General features: G+C 46.4%; 3 protein-coding genes across 3 annotated transcripts in view; 2 read left to right on the top strand and 1 right to left on the bottom strand.

The window, feature by feature from the left end:
* Window positions 1-21,705, top strand: part of LOC140460630 (uncharacterized) — a 569,010-nt gene that overhangs the window by 231,367 nt on the left and 315,938 nt on the right. The gene's annotated exons all lie outside the window — the stretch shown is intronic.
* LOC140460632 (uncharacterized) overlaps window positions 1-21,705 on the bottom strand; it is a 1,198,404-nt gene that overhangs the window by 1,062,486 nt on the left and 114,213 nt on the right. The gene's annotated exons all lie outside the window — the stretch shown is intronic.
* Window positions 1-21,705, top strand: part of LOC140461047 (uncharacterized) — an 89,334-nt gene that overhangs the window by 19,705 nt on the left and 47,924 nt on the right. The window contains exon 2 of the mRNA XM_072555831.1: window positions 2,132-3,559. Coding sequence (XP_072411932.1) covers window positions 2,513-3,559 — 1,047 coding nt within the window. The 5' untranslated portion in view covers window positions 2,132-2,512. The remainder of the gene's footprint in view (window positions 1-2,131; window positions 3,560-21,705) is intronic.

Here is a 21,705-nt window from a genome sequence, read left to right as displayed (position 1 = left end):
ATGTCACTTTTTGTTATCAAAATTTAAGTTATATGGAGAAGGTGCCTTCCAGGGATTTCTGGGATTTGCATATTAATGAAACCTGCAACCCATTTGTAAAGATGAAAGGCTTAACAACCCAGGTTTGTTCAATGTATCATTTCAGTGGCAGGACACTGTCATCTTTTTCTATAAATTCTATGTATTATGATCTTATTCTCCACAATCACCTGATGAAGGAACAGCGCTCCAAAAGCTAGTGCTTCTAAATAAACCTGTTGGACTATAATTTGGTGTTATGATTTTTAACTTTGTCCAGGTTAGGGGGGATTGCCTATGCTCAATTATCCATAGTGCCCAGGGATTAGATTACTTACAGTGTGGAAACAGGCCCTTCGGCCCAACAAGTCCACACCGCCCCGCCGAAGCGTAACCCACCCATACCCCTACATCTATATCTACCCCTTACCTAACACTACGGGCAATTTAGCATGGCCAATTCACCTGACTTGCACATCTTTGGACTGTGGGAGGAAACCGGAGCACCCGGAGGAAACCCACGCAGACACGGGGAGAACGTACAAACTCCACACAGTCAGTCGCCTGAGGCGGGATGTGAACCCGGGTCTCCGGCGCTGTGAGGCAGCAGTGCTAACCACTTTGCCACCGTGCCGCCCACATGTGCAGGTTAGGTGTGATAGTCAGTGAGTAGAGCAAGAGGTGTAGGGGAATGGGTGTGGGTGGGTTACCCTTCGAGGGTTGGTTTGGACTCGTTGGGCTGAGTGGCCTGCTTCCACGCTGTGGGGATTCTGTGAAGGAAAGGGATTCCTGCAACTGTGCACCTCACCTCGCCCCGCCCCTTTTGTTTCGCCCCTTCACCCTCCCCCCTCGACCCATTGATGGCGTCACAACGCGGAAGTGGTCCTGTCAGTTTGAGTGAAACTCCCTCTCTTTGGGCAACTCTTTGTCCTGGGAGGGGAGGGGGGAAATCTATTCACTTGTGGCAGTTGGAGTGAATCCAGGGAGGGAGCAGGCTTGGCAACCTCAGGTATGTGTCTTAATTACCCGGGTGAGGAGGGACGGAAGGATAGCGTGGGGCTGTTTTCCCCATCACACCAGAGCCTGAGAGGTGACATTATAGACTTTTATAAAATCATGAGGAGCATGGATAGGGTAAATAGACAAGATCTTTCCCTTGGGATGGGGGAGTCCCGAACTGTAAGGTCATAGGTTCAGGGTGACGGCAGTGGGGAGATGTAAAAGAGACCTCAGGGGCAACTTTTTCATGAAGAGGGTGATGCGTATGTGGAATGAGCTGCCAGAGGAAGTGGTGGGGGCTGGTACAATTCCTACAGTTAAAAGGCATCTGGATGGGCGGATGAATACAAAGGGTTCAGATGGAGAGGGGCCAAGTGGTGGCAAATCATAGAGATGTACAGCACGGAAACAGACCCTTCGATCTAACTCGTCCTTGCCGACCAGATTGCCAACCCAATTTAGTCCCAGCACCCAGCCCATATAGGGGCTAAGTGATAACAAATGTGACTAGATTAATTTAGGAAATCTGGTCAGCTCGGACAGGTTGGGCCCAAGGGTCTGTGTCTGTGCTGTGTGACTCTAATCGTCTTCAGTGAAAGCAGAAGTGTGGCTGTGATAACTGGACTTTCAGAGGATGTTTTGCCCTGACTGGGAGCAGAAGAGTTTGACTGAAGTGTATCGGTATTAATGCCTTGACGTCTCATTTTGCTTCCAACTTTCTTGGGTCGTTAACCATTTTGTGTCTGGTTCTTCCTCAAGAAGCTGCATTGCAGGTTCACCCTAAATTGACACTTTTTTTTGCTTCCCAAAAGCAGACCTGCTCACTCTTAGCAATATCCCAGTGTTGTGAAAGATATTAACTTTCAGGTGGAATTATCCAAAATTCAGAGAGATGTCAGTCTTGATGTTTTTTGCTCATCTGCCCCTGTAAGATCCTGAATCAGCACCTTCAGGAGAATTAGTTAGATTGGAGTGAGAACAGAGGGGGAGAGAGAGTGGGATTGTGCTTTCAATTTTGTGGAGAAACAAGAATATTCCACAGAAGGTAGAATTGCTTGTTCTGAATTCTACCCTGCACTGACAGTGATGACTTTTGCAATCTCTTTTTAAACAGTGTATTTGAAGATTTGAAGATAGAAGTTTCAAAATCAACGCATGAAGTTCTTATGCCCGAAACGTTGACTCTCCTGCTATTCGGATGCTGCCTGACCTGTTGGCCATTTCCAGTACCACACATTTCAACACTGATACTCCAGCGTCTGCAGTCCTCACATTGACGTCAATGACTCAATCCATCGGGACCGGAAAGAATTTTCAACTGAGTCTGTGAGAAGGAGCAAAGCGTTTTGGTTCCTGTTTGAGTACGTTTTCAGCATCAGTGGGACTGGATGAGAGACCCTACCATTTTAGCGCATTGAGTGTGGGGCATGTAGCAGCAGGAATTGACAGCAGGGAGGGGCTGGAAACGTATTTGTGTGCAGCTGAAGCTTCGGCCATGGAGAAACCCGAGGAATCCCGCCCCGTGGAGAAACGGTGGAAGTGCAGTGATGGCGGGAATGGCTTCCATTTCCCGTCTGCCCTGCAGATTCATCAGCACATCCACACAGGGGACAGGCCATTCTCCTGCCCTGAGTGCGGGAAGGGCTTTGCCCAGACCTCTGCCCTGCTGAGGCACCAGCGGACCCACACCGGGGAGAGGCCATTCCCCTGCCCAGAGTGCGGGAAGGCTTTCAGTAATTGTTCCGACCTGCTGAGGCACCAGCGGTCCCACTCGGGGGAGAGACCCTTCAGCTGCCCCAACTGCGGAAAGAGATTTACCCAGGCCTCCCACCTGCTGAGGCACCTGCGGGCCCACGCAGGGGAGAGGCCGTTCTCCTGCCCTGAGTGTGGGAAGAGATTTACCCAGGCCTCCAACCTGCTGACCCACCGGCGGTCCCACACAGGGGAGAGACCCTTCAGCTGCCCCGAGTGTGGGAAGGCCTTCAGCAATTCCCCCAACCTGCTGAGGCATCAGCAGGTCCACACTGGGGAGAGGCCCTTCAGCTGCCCAGATTGTGGGAAGGCTTTCAGCGATTCCTCTTCCCTACTGACCCACCAGCGGACCCACAGTGGGGAGAGGCCCTTCAGCTGCCCCGAGTGCGGGAAGACCTTCAACAATTCCTCTTCTCTGCTGACCCACCAGCGGATCCACACTGGGGAGAGGCCCTTCAGCTGCCCCGAATGTGGGAAGGCCTTCAGCAATTCCCCCAACCTGCTGAGGCACCGGCGGGTCCACACTGGGGAGAGGCCTTTCAGCTGTCCCGAGTGCAGGAAGGCCTTCAGCAATTCCTCAAACCTACTGAAGCACCAGCGGATTCACACGGGGGAGAGGCCCTTCAGCTGCCCCGAGTGCAGGAAGGCCTTCAGTAATTCCTCCGCCCTGCTGACCCACTGGCGGGTCCACACGGGGGAGAGGCCGTTCAGCTGCCCCAAATGCGGGAAGGACTTCACCCGCTCCTCCCACTTCCAGAGGCACCAGCGCATTCACAAACCATCGCAGGGTGTTTGAAGGAGCAACGGCTGAGTGCCATTATCGACTGGACTATCGACCCTGTTCTTGGTGCTCCCGGGTTTGAATTCCGCTGCAGCAGATGGCGCTATACAGAGTACAGGTTGAAATTGCTGAGTGAGGCAACACTTCCTCCTGGTTAAGGCTGTACCAAGGACCCAATTAGAAAGGGACATCTCAGTGCTGATCAATAGTAAAGAAAGTGGTGGGGCGAAATGTGTGCGCTTTGATTTTGAGCTGTTCAAAAAGCAACTTTATCTCTGCCTTTTTGCTGAGGAGATCTGAAGTTGTAACAAAGTTGGGTGCAATAAAGGTTACCTGAACTTACTGCCGGGCTCAGACTCTCATTGAAAGCTTTGAGCGCCAAGGGGTTTTTGTTTTAAAGCTGCTCATTTCTTTCAGCCTCCTCCACTAAGCTTCCAATGTCGCGTATCAGATGGAGTCGTGAATGAGCAGCCAGTATCGTGAGAAATTGTCAATTTTTCAGGAGTGCAGAGAGTGTCATTTCATCGGCGTTGTAAGCTTTCTTGGCAGCATCAGGAGGTGTGGGCTGTGTTCGCAAGAAATTATGTGGAGGAGCCAATGTTGGACTGGGCTGGATAAAGTTAAAAATCACACAACACCAGTTTATAGTCCAACAGGTTTATTTGGAAAGCACCAGCTTTCGGAGCACTGCTCCTTCAGCGGGTAACTGTGGAGCAGAATCATAAGACACAGATTTTATAGCAAAAGATCACAGTGTCATGCAACTGATAGGATATATTGAACAAACCAAGATTGCTGTTAAGTCTTTCACCTTTTAGACTGAGTCGCAGGTTTCAGTTCATTAATCTGTAAATCCCAGAACTACTATTAATTCACGTTCTCGAGATGACTTAAGGTTTTTTATTTTTAAAAAAGTGACATCTCAGCCCGGACAATGCATTAATAGCGTGAGGTTCAAGTCTGACAGTATCCCAATCTTGAATCAGACTGGTTCTAGTTCCAAAGTAGGAATTTATAAAATATTACATGGATTGACTGCCTGCAGTTTGTGCACTTTTTGAGCAAAGTGGAATGCATCTGCAAACATAATTCTGCCAATATAAGTTTGCCCAAAAAGTGATGTGTGAATGCATGCATGTAAGTGTGTGCGTGCATGCTTGGTAAAGTGAGAGTGTGATGGAGTATAAGCCTGTGAGAGTGTTGGGGGTGTGGATGTGTGGGTGTCTGAGAGAAAGCGTGTGTATGAGTGAGCTATTAAAAGCGAGGGCTTGCGTTTTGCTAAAACAAGGAAGGGCAGGACTTGTACGGTAAATGGTAAGGCCCTGTGCTGTGCTGTAAAAGAGAGACATGGTGGGGTTCAGGTACATAGTTCTTTGAAAGTTGCATCGCTGCTAGACAGGGTGGTCAAGAAAGCATTTAGCAAACTTGCCTTCATTGTTCACACCATTGAGTAGAGGGATTGGGACATCCGGCGGGTCGGTGCAGAGTTGTTGAGCCGAAGGGCCTGTTTCCACACTGTAAGTAATCTAATCTAATCTAATGTTGAGGTTGTACAGGATGTTGGTGAGGCCACTTGTAGAGTACAGAGTATGGTTCTGGTGATCCTGTAAGAGGAAGAATTCTATTAGAGAGGGCTTGGCAAAGATTTACCAGGATGTTGCCAGGACTGGAGGGTTTGAGTTATAAGAAGAGGTTGGGACTTCATTCACTGGAGCACAGGAGGTTGAGGGGTGACATTACTGAGATTGATAAAATCATGAGGTGTGGAGGTAAGGTGAACACCAAAGGGCTCTTCCTTAGCGTAGGGGAGCTCAAGACTAGGGGGCATATTTCTTTAAAGTGAGAGGAGAGAGATTTAAAAGGAACCTGAGGGGCAATGTTTTGACAGAGGGTGGTTTGCATGTGGAATTTGGATGAGTACATGCAAAGTAAAGTTTAGAGGGATATGGGTCAAACACAGGCAAGTGGGACTAGTTTAGTTTGGGAATCCTGATCGGCATGGATGAATTGGACCGAAGGGTCTGTTTCTGTGCTGTTTCCCTCTCTGAACCAGAAGTGATCTCATTGAAACCATTAGAATTCTGAAAGGGGCTTGACAGGATAGATGCAGATAAAATGCTCCTTTGTCAGGGGAAGTCATAGAATCCCAACAATGTGGAAGCAGGCCATTCAGCCCATCTATTTTACTCTGGCCCTCTGAAGAGTATCTCATCCATATCCATCCCCTTTCTCCGTATTTCCCATGGACAATCTATCCTAAATTGCACATCCCTGGTCGCTATGGGTAATTCAGCACAGCCAATCCACCCTAACCTCTACACCCTAATCTGTAAATTACTTCCTCAAAAATGAAGTCTAAATGCAAAATTTTTCTCTAAGAAAAATGTCAGTCTGACTCAACATTCGGACGCAGACAGGATTCACACCTATTGTTAGAAAAGCTCTGCATTTGAATGATATTCGTGAGAAGGTAATTAAAATCAAATTCTGGGATTAACATACCTTTCGAAACCCATTCAAAAGGTGAAAGATTTAATCTAAAATTGTTTGATGTATCACATCTCCATGCCACTGGACTCCATTGGCTATAAACTCCGTGATCGTGATCTCATTCTCCACAACCACCAGATGAAGGAGCGGCGCTTCGAAAGCTAGTGCTTCCAAATAAACCTGTTGGATTATAACCTGGTGTTGTGTGAATTTTAACTTTCTCCATGGTTACTGGTTCCATCACCCCTTCAAGACCATTCCAAATCGTAATAACTTGCTTATTTTCTTAAAAATTAAACCATCTCACGGCCACTACAACCCCCTTTTTAAAAATGGCTACACTATTTCCAATACGGTTATGCTTCCTTAATGTTACCATGTACTTCTACTTTTGAACAAGTCTCTTCAGATTTCAATGTATCTTTTTAAATATAAAAATGCCCCTTTACATGTAACTCACCCTTTAAATGTGTTATGTTCCTCACAACGCAATCTCACTCCTCGATAATGTATATTTACCCCTTTAGATATCAGTATGTCTCTTAAAGGGGTACTTCTGCTTAAAAATAGGGCAACGTTTCTTCGAAATGTAGATTCACTTAGATATCACTGCGTCACTTTACATATTAAGATATCCCTTTGAATGTGCCCACATCCCTTTTGAAATATAATCTTGTCCATTTAAATCTGTTTATTTGCAAAAATAGGCCGTTAAAATGTCCACGTCACTTTAAAATGCAGATTGCCCCCCTTTTAGATATGATGCCGTTCCGTTATATGTCGGAATATCTGTTTAAATTGAGCCGTGAGCTTTCCCAATGTAGACAGGGCTCCTCGAAATGTCGCAGTGTCCCCCCCTGCAGCTGCAGAGCGAGACAGGAGAGTTTGTTTTTGTGAATGAGCAGTTGTAGCGCGAGGTGTCTGTTACTTGGTGACGGTGAGGCTCCCCTGCCCCGCCCATCCCTCCTGAGCTGACGTCATGCGGGGGTGAAGGCGGTTGGGAGGAGAAGTCGCTCGAGCGGGGAAGGGGCGGCCGTTAGGAAAATGGCGCCGTGCGGCCCCGGGGCAGACACCCGTCACTGGGCACCGCCGCCTTCCTGGCGCAGCTGCTGTGTCACGGCCACACCGCCCGGCTGTACAGCAGGCAGGAGCCGGTGACCATTCTGGAGGCGGATGGGGTTAAGGGCCTGTTTGGGAACCCGTCGGCCGCCTGGGTGGTGGAGTTCTACTGGTCGTGGGGCGGCCCCTGTGTCAACTCTGGGGCCACCTGGAAGGTACTGGGCCCGGGAGGTGAAAGGTGAGGCAGGTTGGGGGGGGGGGACGGAGGGGAAGGAATGTGGGGCCTGTCCTGTCATAGTCACATTTTACACTCACTTTACATCTGCTTTTACTGGGGCTTGTGCTGTTTACCCCTCACTGTTTGTTTAATCCTTGTGCTGTTTACCCCCTCACTGTTTGTTTAATCCTTGTGCTGTTTACCCCCTCACTGTTTGTTTAATCCTTGTGCTGTTTACCCCTCACTGTTTGTTTAATCCTTGTGCTGTTTACTCTTTGCTGTTACTTGTGCAATTGCTGAGGGTAGTGTGGAGATACTATTGAAGGAGATTATGCACCAGCATGTATATGTTCCTCAGTGATTGAAGGGGCAGGACCTGTTGAGAATGTTTGGTCAAGTGTGTGGTGTACTAAACCTTGTTAATATGGATATAGTTATGATTTGGAGATGCCGGTGTTGGACTGGGGTGTACAAAGTTAAAAATCACACAACACCAGGTTATAGTCCAACAGGTTGAATCACCTGATGGAGTGTCACTCTGAAAGCTAGTGTGCTTCCAATTAAGCCTGTTGGACTATAACCTGGTGTTGTGTGATTTTTAACTGGGTATAGTTTGTTATTTGGTAAAATATACTTTTTATTATTTAGAGTCATAGACATGTACAGCACGGAAACAGGCCCATTCAGTCCAACCTGTCCATGCCAACCAGATATCCTAAATTAATCTAGTCGCATTTGTCAGTACTTGGTTCATATCCCTCTAAACCTTTCCTATTCATATACCCGTCCAGATGCCTTTTAAATGCTGTAATTAACCGGCTTCCACTACTTCCTCTGGCAGCTCATTCCATACATGCACCACCCTCTGCATGGAAATGTTGCCCCTTAGGTACCTTTTATATCTTTCTGCTCTTACCCTAAACCTATGCCCTCTAGTTGTGAATCTCACCCCAACACTGCGGAAAAGACATAAAAACATTGAGCAGCCACACAAATGCAAAAGCAATAAAATATCAAGCCACATGAGGAAAATAATTATGGCTCTACCCTTTTTGTTCTCCGATAGACATTTAGACATTTAAGATCTGTCAATCACACCAGGATCGCCACAGAGCATATTGTGTAAACTCCTCAATGTCAACAAGCAGGGCACCAGTGTTACCAAAACATTGGGCATGTTCCTCATTGTCGGCAGAAAAGGGACAAAACCTACTTTTGATGGACAAATAAGGAGCACTGGAGGACCAGAAGGAGACTTGTCCTCCTGCCATTCAGTGCTCCCCTATTGGTGAATGCGGACGTTGGGCCATGGCGTTCTGAAGCTCCTGCTCCTCCTCTCTCTCAACGAAGATTGAGCTTCACCTCAGACTGCAACTTCCTTCCTTTGTCCAACATCTGTGAGTACGGCACTCTTTTCTCACCCCCTTTTCCATTTACGTTTCATTCTAGGGAACAATTGTTGACTTGGAGCAACTGAAAGGAATAGGAATGAATCCAGCGATGGGACAGACTTGGAAAAGTTAGTCCAGGCCTTTGTCTCAATTGGCAAAATAGATAGGCAGGAGATTGGAAGAACGCAGCAAGCCAGGCAGTATCAGGAGGTGGAGAAGTCGAGGTATCTGGTGCACCCCTTGTTCAGGACTGGGGGTGGGTATAGGGAGAGCTGTGGAACAAGGGTGTACTGGGAGCAGGGTGATGAAGTGGGGATAGGTGGAGACAGGTAGAGGGTACGACCTGGTTGGTGAATGGGAGGAAGGAATCTAGTTGGTGTCAGGGAGGAGTTAGAAAGGAGGGGGAGGGCCTGGGAAGGGAGTTTGTGATGGAAAGGGGGGTTATTTGAAACTGAACAACTCAGTGTTGAGTTCTCCGGGCTGTGGGCTGCTCGGACGGAAGATGAGGTTTTGTTTCTCCAATTTGTGGTTTGGTTTGTTGTGGTAATGGAGGAAGCCAAAGATGGTTATGTCAGAAAGGGAGTGGGAAAGGGCTTTAAAATGGGTTGAGACTGGGAAGTCCACTTGGCCTTTTATGGATGTTTACGAGGAAGGCAAGAAAATGGTTATAAGACTCATATAGGACCGAGTTACAGAGCCATACGGCACAGAAACAGACCCTTCAGTCCAACTAGTCCATACTGACTGTGTTCTCAAACTAAACCAGTCCCACCTGTCAGTGTTTGGCCCATATCCCTCCAAACCTTTCCTATTCATGAACTTATCCAAATGTCTTTTAAACGTTGTTACTGTACCTGCATCCACCACTTCCTCTAGACATTCAGTCCACACGTGAACCACTCTGTCTAAAAAAATTGTGCCCATCGACCTTTTTTTGAAAATCTCTTTCTCCTCTCTCACCATCAAAAATTTGCTCCCTAATCTTGAAACCCCCAACCTCGGGGAAGGACACCCACTGTTCTCCTCATCTCTCCCCTTGTGATTTTATAAACCTCGATAAGGTCACCTCTCCACTTCCTATGGTCCAGTGAGAAAGTCCCAGCATATCTGCCCAGATGAAGGTAGATCCATATCCAGTCATGATCTGTTCAATGCTAGTCCCAATTCTCAGTGTCCAGGACAGCAACAGACCACACAAGACGTAGGAGCAGAAATTAGGCCATTCAGCCCATCAGGTTTGCTCATTCCATTCAATCGTGGCTGATCAGTTTCTCAATCCCGTTCTTCCGCTTTCAGTAAAGTGAAAACAGAGGGAGAGAGTGTGGGATGGAGGTTTTCAGCTTCCAGGGAATAAGAGAGGAAATAGTTCACTATAAATTAGAATTTATGGGATCGACTGATGAGCCAAAGAGAGTCAATTGGAGTTTAATTTAGAGAAATCAGAGGTTTACATTTTGGTCAAGCAATTCATGCAGGACTGACACAGTTAAGGGAAGTGTTGCAGAATAGAGAGATCTTAGAGTGCAGGTTCATAGTTCCTTGAAAGTGGAGTCTCAGGTGGACACAATAGTGAAGAAGGCGTTTAGTTTGCTTTCCTTGATTGCTCAGAGCATTGAGTTCAGGAGTTGGGAAGTCATGTTATAGTGTGTTACCTAACTGCTTCATTGTTTTTAGTGAATATAGCCCACACCTCCCGCTGCTGCCATAACGTGGTTTGTTTGGAAGCACTAGCTTTCAGAGTGATTAGATTTATTTTAGATTTTATTACTTAGTGTGGAACAGGACCTTCAGCCCAACAAGTCCACACCGACCCTCCCAGCAATCCACCCAGACCCATTCCCCTACATTTACCCTTGCACCTAACACTACGGGCAATTTAGCATGGTCAGTTCACCTAACCTGCACATCTTTGGACAGTGGGAGGAAACCGGAGCACTCGGAGGAAACCCACACAGACACGGGGAGAATGTGCAAAACACACATTGACAGTTGCCCGAGGCGGGAATTGAATCTGGGTCTCTTCACTGTGAGACAGCAGTGCTGCCGAGTGCTGCTCCTTAATCAGGTGGTTGTGGAGAATAAGATCATGATTAGACTAAAGGAGTCCAGTGTTATGGAGATGTGATACATTAAACAATTTAAATTAAATCTTCCAACTTTTAGAATTGGGTTCTGTTCTTTGGTATGTTAATCCCAGAACCTGTTTCAAGTAACTTTCTCAAGAACGTAATTTAAATGCAGAGCTTTTCTATCAAAAATGTCAGGCTGACTTGACATTGGAACCCAGACAGAATTCACACCTATTGAAGGGTAGGCTGGGACTTTTTTCACTGGAGCACAGGAGGTTGAAAGGTGAAGGTGTCGGGTGCCTCATTAACAAGTTTGCAGATGACACTCAGATTGATGGACGATCAGATAGTGAAGGGGACTGTCAGACGATACAACAGAATATAGATTGGAGAGTTGGGAAGAGGAGGAGGTTTGGGGGGGAGGGGGTACTTGATTGAGGCCTATAAAACCATGAGGGTTGTAAATAGGGGTGGATAGGAAGAATTTTTTTCCCCCAGAGGGGAAGACTTAATTACTAGGGGTCACGAGTTCAAAGTAAGAGGGGAAAGGTTTGAGGGAGATATACGTGGAAAATTCTTCACACAGAGGGTGGTGGGCGCCTCGAATGCATCGCCAGCGGAGGCAGTAGGGGTGGGATTGATAGCGCATTTAAGATGTATCTAGACAGATACATGAATGGGCAGGGAGCAGAGGGATACAGATCCTTAGAAAATAGGCAGCAGGTTTACTTAGAGTATCTCGATCAGCATAGCCTTGGAGGGCTGAAGGGCCTGTCCCTGTGCTGTAAGGTGAGAGGAGAAAGATTTAAAAACACATGAGGAACACCTTTTTTTTGAGTGGTTTGTGTGTGGAATGAATGTCCAGAGGAAATGGTGGATGCAGGTTGAGTAACAACGTTTAAAAGACATTTGGATAAGTACATGAATAGGAAAGGTTCAGAGGAATATGGGCCAAACACAGGCAGGTGGGACTAGTTTAGTTTGTGAATATAGTCAGCATGGGCTAGTTGGGTTGAAGGGTCTGTTTCTGTGCTGTATGACTCAATAACTGTTCTGTACTGGTCTTAAAATCATTTTACTTGCCTTCCCCCAGAAACATCCACTTCTTTGTTGTTCTAAAATCAGATGAACTCAGCCTTGAATATATTCAATGATCCCCTAACTGCAGGGTGACTTCTGAACTCAATTCCTCTCACTAATACACCTCTTGCCTTGCTGATTACTTGCTGTATCTGTCTGACAACTGGCGGTGACTGGTGTGGAAGGATGCTGAGGCCACTTTTTACATCCACACATCATTCCTGATACTGGGCTTATGCCTGAAACGTCGATTCTCCTGCTCCTTGGATGCTGTCTGACCTCCTGTGTTTTTCCAGTGCCACACTTTTCAACTCTGATCTCCAGGATCTGCAGTCCTCACTTTCTCCACATCCCAATATATCACCATTTAAACAACACACCTCCTTTCGGCAGTTACTTTTTCATAACCGAGACTATAACTTCACACTGTGGGACTGCGTTTGCCAATTGAGACACAGACCTGGACCAACGTTTCCCGACTCTGTCCCCTCCCTGGATTCACTTGCTTTCTTTTCATTTGCTGCAAGTCAACAATTTAACCCTAGAATGAAAAAAATGAAACGGAAAAGAGGGTGAGAAAAGAGAGTGCTGTACTCTCAGATGGTGGATAGAGGAAGGAAGTTGCAGTCTGAGGTCAAGCTTGATCTTCATTCGGAGAGGAGGAGGAGGAGGAGGAGCAGCAGCAGCTTCAGAAGCTCATGGTCCACCTTCTGCATTCAGAAAATAGTGAGGGCTCTGATTGGCAGGAGGATCAGGCTCCTTGTCTGACTTCTCATTGGTCCATTTGAAGAAGGGTTCACGCTGTTTCTGCAGACAGCGAAGAGCATGTTCGGCTTTTGCTGAACCAGCATAGAGTAATAGAGATGTATGGCATGGAAACCGACCCTTCGGTCCAACTTATCCATGCTGACCAGATATCCCAACCCAATCTAGTCCCACCCCTCAACACCCGGCCCATATCCCTCCAAACCCTTCCTATTCATATACCCATCCAAATGCCTCTTAAATGTTGCAATTGTACCAGCCTTCACCACTTCATCTGGCAGCTCGTTCCATACACGTACCACCTCTGTGTGAAAACCTTGCCCCATAGGTCTATTTTATGTCTTTCCCCTCTCATCCTATATCTATGCCCTCTAGTTCTGGACTCCCAACCCAAGGGAAAAGACTTTGTCTATTTATCTTATCCATGCCCCTCATAATTTTGTAAACCTCTATAATGTCACCCCTCAGCCTCTGACACTCCAGGGAAAACAGCCCAGCCTGTTCAGCCTCTCCCTCTACTGCAAATCCTCTAACCCTGGCAACATCCTTGTAAATTTTTCTGAATGCTTTCAAGTTTCACAACAGGTTTCCAATAGAAAGGAGACCAGAATTGCATGCAATATTCCAACAGTGGCCTAACCAATGACCTGTACAGCTGCCACATGACCTCCCAACTCCTGTACTCAATATTCTGACCAATAAAAGAAAGCATACCAAATGCCGCCTTCACTATCTTATCTACCTGTGACTCCACTTCCAAGGAGCTATGAACCTGCACTCCAAGGTGTCTTTGTTCAGCAACACTCCCTAGGACCTTATCATTATGTGTATAAGATCCTGCTAAGATTTGCTTTCCCAAAACACAGCACCTCATTTTTTTTTAATTAAACTGCATTTGCCACTTCTCTGCTGATTGGCCCATCTGGTCAAGATCCTGTTGTAATCTGAGGTAACCCCCTTCGCTGTCCACTACACCTCCAATTTTGGTGTCATTTGCAAACCTACTAACTGTACCTCTTATACTCGCATCCAAATCATTTATGTAAATGACAAAAAGTAGAGGACCCAGCACCGATCCTTCTGGCACTCCACTGGTCACAGTGGAGATCCTCCAGTCTGAAAAACAAACCTCCACCACCACCCTCTGTCTTCTACCTTTTCAGCCAGTTCTGTATCCAAATGGCTAGTTCTCCCTGTATTCCGTGAGATCTAACCTTGCTAATTAGTCTCCCATGTGGAACCTTGTTGAACGCCTTACTGAAGTCCGTATAGATCACATCTACTGCTCTGCCTTCCTCAAAAAACTCAAATCAAGTTTGTGAGACATGATTTCCCACGCACAAAGCCACATTAACTATCCCTAATCAGTCCTTACCGTTTCAAATACATGTCCATCCTGTCCCTCAGGATTCCCTCCAACAACGTGCCCACCATCGACATCAGGCTCACTGGTCTATAGTTCCCTGGCTTGTCCTTACCACCCTTCTTAAACAGTGGCACTACGTTAGCCAACCTCCAGTCTTCTGGCACCTCACCTGACATGCGCACTATGCTGTATGGAGATGCTGTTCCTGACGGATTTAAAGTGTCCAATTGCCACGATTTCTCCCTTCGTCACTTGGCATAACCGCGCACGCTCCTAGTTATTTTTGATGTTCATCTTCCCTATAACCCTCATTTTATAAATCTCAAATGAGGTCACCCCTCAACCTCCTGTGCTCCACTGAAAAGAGTCTCAGCCTCTCCTTATAACTCAAACCCTCCAGTCTTGGTAATATCCTGGTAAATCTTTACTGAACCCTCTGTAATAGTATTATTCCTATTACAGGGCCACCAGAAGCGTTCTCAATACTATACAAGTGGCCTCACCAACATCCTGTACAACTTCAACGTGATGTCCTAGCTCCTTTATTCAATGGTGTGAACAAATGGTAAGTGTGCTGAATGCCTTCTGAAGCACCCTTCCAACCAGTGCTGCAACTTTCAATGAAGTATGTACCTGAACACCCCCCCACCCCCATATCCCTCTGTACAAGCCCTACCCTTCCTTATTTTAGGAAAATGCAACCCCTCACTTTTATCTATACCCCTTTCATACACACACCCCCTCTCCACGCCCCCCCCCACCAACACACTTACCCTCTCTCAGGCTTCTCCTCCATCACACATGCACTCTCTCTCATACACACATACATATAACGATGGGGTGAATTTGAATTTGCAGATATATTCAATTTTGCAGAAGAAGCGCACAACATGCAGGTAGTCAATCCATGTAATATTTTATAAATTCCTAGTTTGGAAAAAGAACCAGTCTGATTTAAGATTGTGATACTGACACACCTTTCATGCATTGTCTGGGCTGAGATGTCACCAGTTTCAAAAAAAAACCTTAAATGATCTCTAGAATATGACTTAATAGTAGCTCTGGGATGTACGCATTAATGAACTAAAACCTGCAACCCATTCTAAAAGATGAAAGACTTAACAGCAATGTACATTTGATAAATATATCAAATCAGTTGCATGACACTGTGACCTTTTAGTGTAAACTGTGTCTTCTGATCCTGCACCACAGCTACCCGATGAAGTAGTGATTCCAAATTAACCTGTTGAATTATAACCCAGTGTTGTGATTTTTAAACTTTGTCCAACTTAGTCCAACACCAGCACCTCCACCACCTCGTTTCTAGTGAACACATCCCACACCTCGCCATCCTCCAATAATCTGCCGATGAAACGATGCAGTGCCTGCACTCCTGAAAAATTTACAATTTCTAACAATATTAGCTAGTAATTCACTGCTTCATCTGATACACGACATTGGAAACTCAATGCAGGAGGCTGCAAGAAATGAGCAGCTTTAAAACAAAAACCGCTTGGAGCGCAAAGCTTTCGATGAGAGCCTGAGCCTGGCAGTATGTTCAGGTAACCTTTATTGTGACCCAAGTTTGTTACAGCTTCAGATCCCCACCAGCAAAAAGGCAGAGAAAGAGTAGTTGATTTTGTTTTTAAACAGCTCAAGATCAAAGCACATACACTCCTGCCCCATCCCACCTGCCATCTCACTTCCTTAACTATTGGTCAGTACAGAGTTGTCCCTTTGTAATTGGAGGAGAAAGTGAGGACTGCAGATGCTGGAGATCAGAGCTGAAAATGTGTTGCTGGAAAAGCGCAGCAGGAATCCTTTGGAATTGGATCCTTGGTACAACCATAACCCATAGGAAATACTGCCTCACTCAGCAATTTGAACCCATATCATGTCTCCAAGTAAGCTTCTCTCCGTGCATTTGCCTGTTCTGGGGCAGTGTAGAGTCAACCACACTGCTGCGTGTCTGGAGTCACACGTAGGCCAGACTGGGTAAAGGATGCAGTTGGGATGACTGAGTGATTCTTTTTCCCCCAATGGCAGTTTCCTTCACTAAAAAGGACGTTAGTGAATCGGATAGGGGTTTTCTCCCACCACCACACCTCCCTCCATCCCCTGAAAATGGTTTCAACGATAGATTCCGAACTCCAGATTTCTGACCATATTCCAATTCCGCCATCTGCCACAGTGGGATTCAAACCCGGGAGTCCCCTAAACTGGGTTGACAGTCCAGTTGATTATGGCACTGAGCCGTCGCTCCTTCAATCCCCCTGCAGTGGCAAGTGAACTCGCTGGTGCTTCCGCAGGTGGGAGGACTGGGTAAAGCCCTTCCCGCACTCTGGGCAGCTGAAGGGCCTCTTCCCCCGTGTGGACCTGCTGGTGGGGCCAGCAGAGGGGATGAAGTGCTGAAGGTCTTCCTGCACCTGAGGTAGGAGAATGGCCTCTCCCTGGTGTGACTGCGCCAATGAGTCTCCAGGGCAGATGGGACACGGAAGCCTTTCCCATAAGACCATAAGACATAGGAGGAAGTAAGGCCATTCGGCCCATCAAGTCCACTCCGCCATTCAATCATGGCTGATGCGCATTTCAGCTCCACTTGCCAGCGTTCTCCCCGTAGCCCTTAATTCCTCTAGACAACAAGAACCTATCAATCTCAGCCTTGAAGACATTTAGCGTCCTGGCTTCCACTGCACTCCGTGGCAATGAATTCCACAGGCCCACCACTCTCTGGCTGAAGAAATGTCTCCGCATTTCCGTTCTGAAATGACCCCCTCTAATTCTAAGGCTGTGTCCACGGGTCCTAGTCTCCTCGCCTAACAGAAACAATTTTCTAGCATCCACCTTTTCAAAGCCGTGTATTATTTTGTACGTCTCTATTAGATCTCCCCTTAATCTTCTAAACTCCAACGAATACAATCCCAGTATCCTCAGCCGTTCCTCATATGCTAGACCTGTCATTCCAGGGATCATCCGTGTGAATCTCCGCTGGACATGTTCCAGTGCCAGAATGTCCTTCCTGAGGTGTGGGGACCAAAACTGGACACAGTACTCCAAATGGGGCCTAACCAGAGCTTTATAAAGTCTTAGTAGTACATCTCTGCTTTTATATTCCAACCCTCTTGAGATAAGAGACAGCATTGCATTCGCTTTCTTAATCACAGACTCAACCTGCATGTTTACCTTTCGAGAATCCTCGACTAGCACTCCCAGATCCCTTTGTGCTTTGGCTTTATTAAGTTTCTCACCATTTCCCGCAGTCGACATACTTCCATCTTTTCTCCACGGGGTGGGATTCCTCTGGTTTTTCCATGGCTGAAGCTTCTGCTGCACACGAACACGTATAGAGCCCCTCCACGCCGTGAATTCCTCTGTCCAGGCCGTATAACTGTTTCAGGCTCCACACACAGTGCACTGCAACAGTAGGGTCTTCATTCAGTCCCACTGATGCTGAAAACAGTCAGACTGGAACCAAAAAGCTTTGCTACTTTTCACAGAATCATAGCCCAAAATCCTTGCTGTCCCAATGGATTGAGTGACAGTCAGACGTCAAAGTGAGGACTGCAGACATTGGAGAGTCAGTGTTGAAATGTGCAACGCTGAAAAAACACAGCAGGTCAGGCAGCATCCGAGGAGCAGGAGAGTCGACATTTCAGTCCTCAGCCCTTCATCTGTTAATCTTGAAACTTCTGTCTTCAGATCTTCAAATACTCTGTAAAAAGAGATTACAAAAGTCAACACTTTCAGACCAGGGTAGAAAAGAAAAGACAAAGTAAGAACAGAAAAGAGATCTACTCCACCTCCTTTATCCTTCCATCCCTCCTCAGCCGAGTAATTAAGACATATATCTGAGTTTTCAGAGTCTGCTCCCTCCCTGAATTCACTCCAGTTGCATCAAGTGAACAGACATCGCCCCACCCTTCCCCCTCTCTCTCCCTCCCAGGATGAAGAGTTGCCCAGAGGGAGCAACCTTCACTCCGAAATTCACAGGGCCATTGTGACGCCAACAAGGGGTGGGCAAGAGGGGGAAGGAGCAAGAGGCGGGGCAAGGCCAGCAGCAAGCCCTCGCAACATGCCTGCTTTGCCTTGCACAGTTTGCAAAAGTCCGTTCCTCTTCAGAGAATCCCCACAGTATGGAAGCAGGCCACTCGGCCCAAAAACTCCACACCGACCGAACCAATGTCCAGTAAACCGCAACCTGACCTCCTAACTCCTGTACTCAATACTCTGACCAATAAAGGAAAGCTTTTCCAAATGCTTCCTATTGACCTGTGACTGCATTTTCAAGGAGCTATGAACCTGCACTCCAAGATCTCTTTGTTCAGCAACACTCCCTGCGACCTTACCATTAAGTGTACAAGTCCTGCTAAGATTTGCTTTCCCAAAATGCAGCACCTCACATTTATCTAAATTAAACTCCATTTGCCACTTCTCAGCCCATTGGCCCATCTGATCAAGATCCCATTGTAATCTGAGGTAACCTCCTTCGCTGTCCACTACATCTCCAATTTTGGTGTCATCAGCAAACTTACTAACTATACCACTTATGCTCACATCCAAATCATTTATATAAATGACAAAAAGTAGTGGGCCCATTATCTATTGTAAAAGTGGAATTTTCAAAATATTACATGTATTGACTGCCTGCAGATTGTGCAGTCTTTGAGCAAAGTAGAATGTATTTGCAAACGTCATGCTGCAAATACAAACTCACCCCCGTGGATGATCTATCTCATGTGTGCATGAGATGGAGAAAAAGTCTATTTCTGTGCTCTATGCCTATTTGATAAAAGATGCTTTATTTCTGTTGGTGTAAATGTTATTGTAAATCATAGCTCGGTACTAATAGATGTAAGGGTGACAGAATTCCTCAAGTAGGGCACTGTAAGATTCCTGGGAGACCCCTGTTTCTGGTTTACTTCTTTAAGAGCTGAGAACAGATCAACATCTTAGTCTGTGGGAACAGGGCGATCAACAGAGGACAGAGAAATCAGGGCCTGAAACCCAAGCTGACACTCGACCACCTTGTGATCAGTGCTTTGATTAGCAGTGCCAACCCTCTACCTTTAACTTTACCTTGCTTCCCATTTAACTAATGTCTCTATGTTCAGGATCTAATCCTTGTCATTCTGAAGCCATGCCACTGTAAGGAGTCTCTGATCATAATCTCTTCAATGTGTGCAGTCAATTTTGTTACAATGCAGCACACATTCAGACACACAATTTTTAGTTTTAATTTTTGTGATCTTTAGAATCTAGTTTTGATTGCTGGTATATTTACTCTCCTTGTCCCTTTCTATTGTTCTCTGATGTTCATTTTCCACATCATTACATTACTCACCGGCCTTGATTTGGATTGGCCATGCTAAATTGCCCACAGTGTCCAGGGATGTGTGGGTTAGGTGGGTAAAATTCCGTAGATTGACTACTCTCTGGGAAAAACAGTTCTTCCTCATCACTGTCCTAAACTTACTCCCCCTCACCTTGAGGCCTTGTCTCATTCACTAGCAGAAATGATTGGATAGGGTATGGCTTCATCCCCACAGTGCAATGAATTCAGGCATGAGCCCTTCTTCATGAATGATGTGTGGATGGACAAAGGGGCCTCAGGTCCTTCTACACCAGTTACTGCCAGTTATCAGACAGGTGCAGCAAGCAATCAGCAAGGCAAGTGATATATTAGAAGTGGGGATGTCCTCCTGCAGTTAGGGGGTCATTGAATATATGCAAGGCTGAGTTCATCTGATTTTTGAACATCAAAGTGTAGATTTTTATGTTGTGTACATGAGGTGGCTTTGTTTGAGTGGTTTGTGTGTTGGATGCAAGTATAGTAACAACGTTTAAAGTGGAAGGCAAGAAAATGATTTTCAGACCACAACAGACCAGTTATAGTCAGACAGCACAGAAACTGACCCTTCAGTCGAAGTATTCCGTGCTATGTTCTCAACCCAAACTAGTGCCACTTGCTGGTGTTTGCCCCATATCCCTCCGCACCTTCCCTATTCATGTACTTATCTTTTAAAGGTTGCATCTATACGTGCATCGACGACTTCCTCTGGACATTCATTCCATACATGAACCACTTTGTTTATGAAAACCTTTTCCTGATTCTGTCTACTCCGTGGATTAATTTCCTTTTCCGTTCGGTTGCTGCAAGTCAAAAATTGAAGCCCAGCATGAAAAAAAATGAAAAAGGAGTTGATAAAGAGAGTGGCGTACCGACGGAGTAAGGAAGTTGCAGCCTGGAGCAAACTCGATCTTCATCCAGGGAGAGCAGCAGCAGCTTCCGAAGCTAGTGTTCCAACTTCTGCATTCAGACAACAGGAAGGCTCTGATTGGCAGGAGGACAGTCCGCTTCTGGTCCTCCAGGGCTTCTGAGTGGCCCACCAAAAGGAAGTCGTGAAGCGTGTGTTGCGTGCAGCGAGGAGCATGCGCATTATGCTCTCTGGCGATGCTCATGTCACTGATGGTATTTGGACATTTTAGAATTTAAGTAAAAAAGGGCAGATTCACCATTTTCCCCCCTGTGATATTTACCTTTCCTGCACCACCCATGATTTTATAAATTGAAATAAAGTAACCTGTCAACCTGTGGTCGTCAACCTGTACAACCACAACATGATGTCCCAACTCCTACACTGAACGGTGCGAACAATGAAGGCAAGTGTGCTGAACGTCACTTTCACCACCCTGTCTCCCAATTATGCAACTTTCAAAGAACTATGTACCCGGTTTGGCGTTGCCGGTGTTGGACTGGGGTGTGCAAAGTTAAAATTCACACCACACCAGGTGATACTCCAACAGGCTCAGTTGCAAGCATTAGCTTTTGGAGCGCTGCTCCTTCATCAGGTGGTTCTGTCTGATGATCCTGTTCCACAAACATCCCAAGCAGCGCTCCGAAAGCTCGTGCTTCCAAATAAACCAGTTGGACTATAACCTGGTGTTCTGAGATTTTTAACTTTATCCAGCCCAGTCCAACACCGGCAGCTCCACATCGTTTCCAGTGGACACAGCCCACACCTCCCAGTGCTGCCAGGAAACTGTATAATGATAATGGGATGATGCAGTACCTGCACTCCTGAAACATTTACAATTTCTAACAATACTGGCTACTCAGTGACTGCTGGAACCAATACACAACATTGGAAACATCCTCCAGGAAGCTGTCAGAAATGAGCACAGCAGGTCAGGCAGCATCCAAGGAGCAGGAAAATCAACCTTGCCCGAAATGTCGATTTTCCTGCTCCTCGGACGCTGCCTGACCTGCTGTGCTTTACCAGCGCCACTCTCATCTTGATTCTGATCTCCAGCATCAGCAGTTCTCACTTTGACTTGTAAGAAATGAACAGTTTTAAAACAAACACCTGTTGCAGTTCAAAGCTCTCAATGAGAGTCTGAGCTCGGTGTGAAGTTCAGGTAATCTTTATTATGACCCAACTTTGTTACAGCTTCAGAATCTCCCAGCAGAAAGGCATAGAAAAAGTAGCATTTTTTAAAAACAGCTCAAGGTCAAAGTGCACACATCCCCTGCAACTCCTCACTTTCTTCATTATTGGTCACCACCAAGTTGTCCCTTTGTAATTGTTTCCTTGGTACAGCCTTAAGCCGGGGGATGTATTGCCTCACTCAGCAATTTCAACCCGTATCCTGTATCCAAGTTCGTCGGATGGGCAGTGTAGAGTCAACCACACTGCTGTGGGTCTGGAGTCACGTGTAGG

Source organism: Chiloscyllium punctatum, chromosome 36 (assembly GCF_047496795.1).
Source record: "Chiloscyllium punctatum isolate Juve2018m chromosome 36, sChiPun1.3, whole genome shotgun sequence".
Lineage (NCBI taxonomy): Eukaryota > Metazoa > Chordata > Chondrichthyes > Orectolobiformes > Hemiscylliidae > Chiloscyllium > Chiloscyllium punctatum.
Note: the sequence above shows the minus strand (reverse complement) of the source record. Positions and strands in the feature narration are given on the sequence as shown.